This window comes from Hoplias malabaricus, chromosome 16 (assembly GCF_029633855.1).
Source record: "Hoplias malabaricus isolate fHopMal1 chromosome 16, fHopMal1.hap1, whole genome shotgun sequence".
NCBI classification, from domain to species: Eukaryota; Metazoa; Chordata; class Actinopteri; order Characiformes; family Erythrinidae; genus Hoplias; species Hoplias malabaricus.
Genome location: NC_089815.1, coordinates 15,057,463 through 15,067,359, shown reverse-complemented (window position 1 = coordinate 15,067,359; position 9,897 = coordinate 15,057,463). Strand labels below are relative to the sequence as shown.

Below are 9,897 nucleotides of genomic sequence, written 5' to 3'. Positions count from 1 at the left end.
GCACTAATAACAAAATCAGGTGCTGGTCATAAAATTAGAATATCATGAAAAAGTTGATTTATTTGAGTAATTCCGTTCAAAAAGTGAAACTTGTATATTATACACATTCATTACACACAGACTGATATATTTCAAGTGTTTATTTATTTTAATTTGATGATTATAACTGACAACTAATAATTGAGGGAGGGGAAGGCTGCTGAACCAACATTTCTTCTGAAATTAAATGCATTTGTACAGGGTTTCCCTTTCTTTTGGGAATGCTTTACAACTATATTTTAAAAGCCATGAGAAGATTCTTGATGTTGGATGATTATTTCTGGTTCACAAACCCCTGTCCAACAGAAATGAAGCTCCAATTCCCTACAGTCCACTGGTCTGGGTCCTCTGTACCCTTCTAGCCCACACTTGGCATCAAGCATGGTGACCTTGTTGTTGATGTTATTTCATTTCATGCTTTATGCCTATAAGACTGTGCTCTATTTAACAGAGTAGTTAAATACTACTACTATGGACTAGTATTAATTTATGTTCAGTATTGAAGTTACATGAAGTAAAGGATTATGATATTTCAGCGTAAGTGTAAAGCATCATCAAATTGTGGTTCCGGTCTGCAGGAAAAAAAAACCATCAGCAGGAGCACCGCCGCTATTCCTGTGGAAGCAGGATTGGATCTGAATGCCTGCAAGCACTCTGTATGTCATTTGTTATTCCCCTCACATGCCTCTCGGTTTGCCTTTCTGACATTGCCTCCATCCTGTATGCTGATGCCTATCCCATCCGGCTGCTGCTGCTTGAGATGTGACAGTTACCTGAGACTCAGCTTCTTAAGGACAGGCAAATTCTTTTTGTTTTTCGATCTCCTCGAGCATCCTTTGAGAATAGAAAAGACTGGCATGTTTGTCTTGAGTTAAAAGAGGCGGAGGGTGGGGGAGATGGGGAGGAAGAAAGCCAAAAATGTGTTAATGTTTTTTATGAAGAACTGGGCAGGGGGGGAAGTTCAAACCATAGGGGATGTTAACTTGAGAGATTAGAAACAGTTTTGAAATGTTTTAAAAATTTTTGGTTTGCAAACAAATGGCTGTGTTTTTAACAAAATTTTGAGTTGACAATACAAATGACCTCACAAAGACCAGTTAGAGGTTTGCAAAATGTATGCTGCTGCCTTCCACGTGACCATTATAGCGGTGTCTTAATGACAAGCAGGCCGAGTAGAATTACCACACGGCTCTTCCTGTAAGACAGAGGGAAAAAACAGATGATGATCAGTTACAAAGAACCAGGCTTATGCAATCTGGTTCATCTCAACTCAACTTCCACAGTGTCTGTTAAATTATTATGCAATTCCTTGGCAATAAAGGGAACCATGATGCCTCTAATACAGTTAAAATTATGCTGCATAAACCAAACATAGTTGGTTAATTACTAAGAATAAACAAAATCCTTTAGATAACTGGTTTAACTTTTGTATTGAGGTGTTGAGTCATTATGCTGCTGCTCTCTCTCTCTCTCTTTTAGTCACATCTTAGTGAATTCAGCTACTTCAAGATGCACCCGTGATGGACAGAGGTATTCAGTAATGCAAACACAGCTTGGATAATCTCCATAGAAAGGCATGAAATAAAAGAGAAACATTAGAGCACCTGCAAATTAGTCTAAACTCACCAACTGCAATGAAATCATAGGCTGGAAGATTATAATTGCCCCTTAACACTGGGCTGTGGAACATGGAACTGTATTCTCTGAAGTAATGGAGCACCATTTAATATCTTTGGGATGGGCTGGAGTGGGGTGTGTAATCTAGAAATAATCTTCCACCATGCTCACCATCCTCGCAGCAATGTTCCAACATCTAGGTGAAAAAGCTTTCCATAAATGTAGAACCCTTTAATGCATCAAAGGGTACAAATTCTTCATTAAATGGAATGTGTACTGTAATGTAACTGTGGAGAACTGCAGCCCTCTCCGGTTTATTTACATTCAGAAGCTTTTTGCAATTTATCTGCCAACAGATAGAAAGTATAGCATGTCTGATTGAGCCACTTAGTTTTTTTACTCATTTACTTATAGCTGGCTTTCATAAACACATTAGACTGGTTTCCAGCATGCAGCCAGGTTGCAGAGCAGCAAATGCTAGGGAAACATATTCAAAATTTTATTTAATTAAGTGCTTTTTGACTACAATCATGAATGTCGCATTTAATACCCTTTATTGTAGAATCCTTCCACATTTTATACTTTAACTTAAGCTCATGTGAAGCTCTCAAAGCATCCCATTGTTCTATTGTTCAAAGCTATTCTAATGTTGCACCTTAAAGTAGTTGCATTTTGTGTGTAGGAGTGTCCACTGGGTGCAAGGCAAGAACACACTATGGTGGGGTCTCCAGTCCTTTGCACGGCAACAGACACTCGCAGCTATGGACACCTACCAGCAAGTGTTTTAGGACCGTGGGAGGAAACCCACAAAAGGAGAACACACCAAACTCCTAACAGAGAGTCACCCAGAGTGAGGCTTGAACCCACAACCCCAGGAGCTATGTGACAGCAACACTACCTGCAGCACCACCATGCTGCCTTGAGCATTGAGTATGAATATGACTTTAAAGGTACACATGGTTATTTTCAACAGGAGTATAATACGACGTTACATTGTTAGATTAATAGTGTTTACAAGGCAGTTAGTGTTGTAATCTTTGTAGCAATGGCCAAGTAACTGCACACTTGTTTAAAATGAAGCAATTTGAGTATTTTATTCTTTCCCCAGCTATTTCTGGCACACACACATAGCAAGTGGGTGATGGGTTGAAGGCTGAGTGTTTGCAGAAATCACAGCAGCATGACTCAAGATGTACAGCAGGCCCTTTGACCAAACTGCCTGGAGGGTTTAGTGCGTCTGGGGAAGCACATTGTCAGGGGCTGCCTGCCTGAAAGGAGCTTATCAGTAGCACTTATGGAGAACCAATTGTTTAACCGTTGTCCACTGCTGCCATTTTAGAATGTACTTGGCCTGCAAGGAGTTTGTCTTTAAGTTCTGCAAGTGCTACAATATACTCACTATTTGATTTGATATACGATGTGAATATGGCAAGATATGTATGTAGAAACCTGCTTGTCTAACATTTCTACGGAAATCAATTGTATCAAAAAGCAGTTTGTACCTGTTTTTCTGCAGGAAGCCTCTATTCTAGGAAGGCTTCATACTACATTTTAAAAATTGCTTTGTGGTTTTGCGTACTTTTAGGCTAACAAGCTTTATTATAGTGAGGAACTGATGTTGGAGTTCTGTTTTACAAAACTTTAGTCACCCCAAGGAAAACTGTGGGAGTGCCATCATTTACAGGATATGCTGTTCCACAGCTCATTTCTGTGGGCTTTGTCCCAATCAGGACAGTTCGTCGGGAATTATGTGTTCCTCATTTACAGCTTTCTACAGGGTGGGCCATTTAAATGGATACTTAAATTGGGAATTTCACAAGAAATGGTTTTAATGTAACATTATTCTCTCATGAGTTATTTACAAGTTTCTGACCACTTATAAAATGTGTTCAAAGTGCTGTCCATTGTGTTGGATTGTCAGTGCAACCCTCTGACAATCCCAAACCCAAAGATAAAAGTCTAAGGGGCTGAGATCTGGAGACCTTGGGGGCCATTCAACTGGCCCATGACGACCAATCCACTTTCCAGGAAATCAAGGAATGCTCGGACCTGACACTCATAATGTGGTGGTGCACCATCTTGCTGGAAAAACTCACTTTGCATATCCAGTGGCCTTGAGGATTCCATAGATGAAGAATGGCCCCACTATCTTTGTACCGCATATACCACACCATAACATAATTTTTTTTGTTCCAACAGTCTTGGAGGGATCTATCCAATGTGGGTTAGAGTCAGACCAATAGCGGTGGTTTTGTTTGTTAACTTCACCATTCACATAAAAGTTTGCCTCATCACTGAACAAAATCTTCTGTATAAACTGAGGGTCCTGTTACAATTTTTGTTTTACCCATTCTGCAAATTCATTGCGCCGATCTAGGTCATCCTCGTTGAGATGCTGCAGCAGCTGGAGTTTGTAAGGGTGCCATTTGTGAGTAGCTAATATCCGCCAGTGGGCGGCACGGTAGCGCAGCAGGTAGTGTCGCAGTCACACAGCTCCAGGGGCCTGGAGGTTGTGGGTTCGATTCCAGCTCCGGGTGACTGTCTGTGAGGAGTTGGTGTGTTCTCCCCGTGTCCGCGTGGGTTTCCTCTGGGTGCTCCGGTTTCCTCCCACAGTCCAAAAACACACGTTGCAGGTGGATTGGCGACTCGAAAGTGTCCGTAGGTGAGAGTGTGTGAGTGAATGTGTGTGTGTCTGTGTTGCCCTATGAAGGACTGGCGTCCACTCCAGGGTGTATTCCTGGAGCGCCTGATGATTCCAGGTAGGCTCTGGACCCCCCGCGACCCTAAATTGGATAAGCGGTTGCAGATAATGGATGGATGGATGGATAATATCCGCCAAAGGGATGTTCAACTGCTGCCACTCTCCAGTGACATGTGGCGAGTGCTACACTGTGGGCTCTTGCTGAATGAAGCTAGGACAGCCACTGATGTTTCTTCATTAGTGACAGTTTTCATGCATCCACATTTTGGCAAATCCAACACTGAACCAGTTTCACGAAACTTGGCAAGCAGTTTGCTAATTGTAGCATGGTAGATGGGTGTTCTCGTAGGGTGTCTTGCTTTGAAATCTGCTGCAATGACCCAGTTACTGCATTCACCAGACATCAACACAATTTCTATCCGCTCCTTACGTGTTAACCTCTGCAACATGTCAATGGCTGTAAACAAAGAGAAACTTGTAAATAACCCATGAAAGAATAATGTTACATTAAAACCAAGCACACCATTTCTTGTGAAATTCCCAATAAGTGTGATGTGTCACATAACCCTCTTCCCATTGAAAAAAACAAAAGTTGGATCCAAAATGGCCGACTTCAAAATGGCCACCATGGTCACCACAAATCTTGAAAAGTTTTCCCCCTCCCATATACTAATGTGCCACAAACAGAAAGTTAATATCACCAACCATTCCCATTTTATTAATGTTTATCCATATAAATGACCCACGCTGTATATTAATGTAATGTAAATAAATGAATACCAATGCAGTGTTTTTTTTTTCTTTTGGAAAAGTACTGTCTATTCACTTGCTTCATGGAGGAAGGAATGTTTAGTGAGAACTACTATTTTCTGAGAGGCTCATCCATCATAATTCTGCAAACAATTTAATATAATGGCATATTCAGTAGAATGTCTACTTTCTACTTACAAAGCACTTTATCATTGTTTTGCATTGATATCAGGAGGTAATGATGCATTTTTACAAACCCCACTAATTTCACATTTATTCATTCATTCTTTCATTTTCTGTATTTTGAGTCACCAAACCACCTACCAATGTGTGTTTTTTTTGGACTGTGGGAGGAAATGGGAGCACCCGGAGGAAACCCACACGCACACGGGGAGAATACACCAAACTCCTCACATACCACACCAAACTCCTCACCCTGCAGCTGTGTGACTGCAGCACTACCGGCTGCGCCATCATGCTGCTCAGTTTCACATTTACATTTAAAAAAAAAAAAGAATAATTTTGTTTCTTTAATGGGATAATTATATTCACGTGAGATACTTGACTTTTTTCCTTTTGTTGTTCTCAAGATTAATCAGTACTAGATGGTGACTGAAATGTCAAGAAGCTTGTGCAAATGTGTTAGTTAGAGATTAAAGGAAATGAGAACTTGCTTCTGAAATGAAATTGAAAAAAAAATAAATAAATAGAGAGTCTTAAAAAAAAACAAAAGCCCATTGTTGCATGGCACAACTTTTGGCACAGCTTTTGGCACAGCTTTTGGACTCTTTGATATACTTTGATAATATAACTTTGCTATTACAAAACAAGTAAAATTTTAAGATGGGGAAGAATAAACAACAGGCCTCATATGAAGTGATATAATATTGAGCTGCCATTTTGATTTGAGGACATTTTTTGATCTGCATCCTGGAACAGCTATGCTTGAGCTATCCCATAGAGGAAATACCCCCCACCCCCAACACACACAAACAAACACGTCCCCACTCCTTCCATCCCTCCATGCTCTAGGCGATTCACTTTCAAATCTTAACCTTGATTGTGGCGTTCTAAGCTAGGGACTGGAGTAATCAGATCAGAGATGAGAGATGCAGGCACACACCAATGCTGGATTTGGGGGAAAAAAAATAAAAAAAACCCAGGAGTGACTGAAGTCGACTAGTCCCTGCTAGTGAGTTAGTGAAAGAGAAAGGGAGAGAGGAACAGCTGTGAGAGGGAGTGGGAGGAAGAAAGCACTAGAAAAAGAGACAGCGCAGTGTGAGAGGGGGAGTGAGGTATATAGGGAGAGGGAGGGGAGACAGAAAAAGAGAGAGAGAAGGAGGAGGGGCGAGAGGCAAGCTATGGAGAGACAGGAAACGTGCAACAGCCACTGAAACTGGAAAGGCAGGAAGAGTGAAGAAAGGAGAGGAAAACGGAGGCCCTTGGCCAAACACAGGGGGCAACGGGTGAGGAGGAAAAGCAAATGTGCTTCTGCAGGATGAAGAGGGGAGTGTGGGAGGCTGGCAGCACTGAGAAATACAGGGATAATACCAGAAACAAGCAGTGACAGAAAGCAGAAATGGAGAAAGGTGATTAGGATGGTCTGACCGGCTTTACACACCAAGGAAAAAAGTTTTTTGGTTCTGTCAAGAAGGACAAACCTCAAAAAGGAGTGGCAAGAGCCAGGTTTGAACCTATGATGAGAAGGATGACTATTGCACCCATCCAGCTGCTTCCATGAAGCTATTTGGGTACAAGTGGATTTGGGGAGTACTTGTTCTACTTCTGTCTCTACAGCTCTACAATGGTCTACAGAAGTGTACCAAGATGGACTACACTACAAAGACTAGAAAAGGACTTCTCAATTAGTTTTGAACCTGTGGATGATGAAATGAATTCACACAGATCTAAGGGGACAATCCAGAATGGATACAGTCATTACTCCAGCTTATCCCTCACTACTCAGGAGTGCCATGCACAGCTAGTCACAACTGGTCAAAGCAGTCAGACTGAGTACAGCACTATGAGGTGGGGCAAATGTCAGAAGCTGCAACACAACAGCGCCTCTGTGAGGGATTGCTTAAAAGAATGCAGCTTTGTGAGAAACCTTTGCCAGACCCAGACACCCCTCCCTTCAAGGAAATGTGTTCTGGAATTGCCGACACAGTTCATAGGTCATATAAACTATGGAGCGCCTGTTTGCGTGATGGACCAGCAATCTGTCTCTGTTAAAGACCCCAAGTCTTCTGGCCAGACTGACTCAAACCACCACACCTTTAAGAAATGCCACAAACTTAAGTCCAGCTGCAGCAGTAATGTAAACCCCTCCAGTTTGGACAGCACCAGACAGAAATCAATGGGACTCTCAGTAGTAGAAGGGGATGGGCCTAAGCCATTGCGTGAAGTCATTTTCACTACTGAAGTTCCACAAAAAGCCATCTTAGAGAAAGGGAATTCGGATAAATGGGAGAACAAAAGCGACATGTTTGGAAAGGACCTGAGTGGAGAAACTCACATTTTCAGTTCAAAGAATACACAGAAGATTCTGCAGGACCAGATTCAGAGAGTGGTTGTAAACCTTGAAGAAGTTCTTCAGGATTTGAAGGAAGTCCATATGGAGATGAAGGAGGTAAATTTTGACTTTCACTGAGTTCTTAACCTTACTCCAGGTGTTCAAAATCAATGCAGTGTGGGTCTTTTGAGAGTGGATTGAATTTTTCATGAGATTGAATGTAGGGAAGAGTTGAAACATTGTGACTGAGCAGCATATGAAATGCTAACTCGTTTCTCGTTAACTTATTAGAACAGACGTGTCCTCTCACTAGAATTGTATTCAGACCTATAAACATTGATATATTTGTCCACATGAAAGTGAAGGAATTCTTTGGAGCCTAACTATTTTAAAACTTTTTTATCATAATGGAGCAGTTACTATAACTGATAAAAAGCATAGGAACAACTGAAAACAAAACTGCTTTGTTTGCTCCATTTCCCAAATGAATGCAGCACTATTTAGAAATGCTAGGCTGCACCTATTTTGTCACCACTTTAGCTGGCTGGAGTGGAAAGAGTGGGGCAGCTGGAAGGCAGGACGACTGCCTATTTTTAGCTGCTGCATCCTAATCTCATTTACACAAAAGCATCCCATCAGTGTTCTTGCCTACATTCATGTTTGCATCCTGATTGTTTTGTTGTGAAACTGGGAATGGATTCAGGACTGTGAGCTAGCACAAACACAAGGCAGGTCAGTGGCGTCATGGTTCACCAATGCTGCTGTGTTGTGATGCCAATCGCCTTTTTTCTCTGAAACCCAGGTGGTCCAACAGATTGACCAGCTGACCTCCAGCATTGACCTGGGAGAAGAAGTGGCCAAAGAAGATTCTCGAGGTGTTCCAGAGGAGGTGTCTGTACACAAGAAGATCAGGAAACACCAATTCATGGACACCTCTGAATGCGCAAATAGCCCATCGGAAAATCCTTCAACATTGCCAAGAAACAACAAAAGGTTTCAGGCATCTGGGACAGACCAGTTGATGGCTAAACACACAACTCATTTGACCCCACCAGCATACCCCACTGGCACAAACTGTTTAGTACTGAAACACAATCATGGAGCATCAGAAAATAAGGGAGCCAAATCTGAGGCCACAAAAGGGTCTAGGAGAAAAAAGCCACCTCCTTACCCCTTCAGCAGCAGAGCTGGGACAGGGAATAAAGAGAAAGATACAGGCCTGAATACTCTCCCTTATTCAGGCAGGAGAAAAGTGCTTTCCACCACTGTCTAAGGGGGCAGCTGCTTCAGGGCAGACAGCTAGTGAAAGATTACTCACCAGCTTTGGAAGAAGCTGGTATCCAAGGTGATGAGCACCGTTAAGTAAGTATGGTCTAAAGATTCCCAGAGTGCTTTAGACTGATACAAGGTCACTATTCACACACAACTCAGTTGAGTGCAGTGTGTGTGTGTTAAATATGGCCCACATAAAAAAAAAAAAATTGTATGTGAGAGGTAGACAGAGGCCAGCTGGAGATTACTCAGAACTTCATAAGAATGGTATCTGGGACAGGGCGCAGTTATAATTCTTGTTTTACAATCTCTTTTAAAGGAGATTTACAAAACATTCTACCTAATTCAGTTATCAAGATGTTTCTCATTATTTACAGGGAACTGTAACTTCAAACTTATTTACCACGGTGATGATTGGAATCAAGGGGTCAAAAGTTTAAAAATGCATAGTTCATTTTATTTAATATCAAAAATGACCAATAAAAATAATATCTTCTGAACTTCTATATCTAATGTAGATAACATATGCAGCAAAGTGGCACTACAGGTAGTGTCACTGGGGTTGTAGGTTTAATTCCCATGTCAGTCACAGTCTGCGAGGAGATTGCTGTGTTCTTCCTTTGCCTGTATTGGTACTGGCTGTGTGAAATTGCCCAAAGGTTTGCATGTGTGAGTGAATTGGTGATTGTATGATGTTCTGTGATGGGGTCCTCTCCAGCACATATTCCAGCTTAAACCCAACAATACCATGCAAGCTCTGGACCAAATATGACTCTGAACAGGAGGTAGCAAATCCAGAAATGAGTGAATGTTGATAATGTTAAAATAGTGGTAACTCTGAATGGATATTAGTAAACATACATTAAAAAAAACTATTTTGGCCATTCTGATTTCAAAACCACTGTAAAAGTGTTAGGCAGAATATTCACAGCCATTTGCAATAGCTTTCATAGCTGCTAAGAGTCATTTAACATTTTGGTTTTTCTATTACCATTACTGTGAATAA

At 41.4% G+C, this 9,897-nt stretch overlaps 1 protein-coding gene across 1 annotated transcript; it reads left to right on the top strand.

The window, feature by feature from the left end:
* The first annotated feature begins 7,151 nt into the window (after positions 1-7,151).
* On the top strand, positions 7,152-8,892 carry LOC136671349 (uncharacterized). The gene is made up of 2 exons (XM_066647028.1): positions 7,152-7,736; positions 8,422-8,892. The coding sequence occupies exons 1-2, from the start codon at positions 7,314-7,316 to the stop codon at positions 8,890-8,892; spliced, it is 894 nt and encodes a 297-aa protein (XP_066503125.1). The 5' UTR covers positions 7,152-7,313.
* The last annotated feature ends 1,005 nt before the right edge of the window (positions 8,893-9,897 follow it).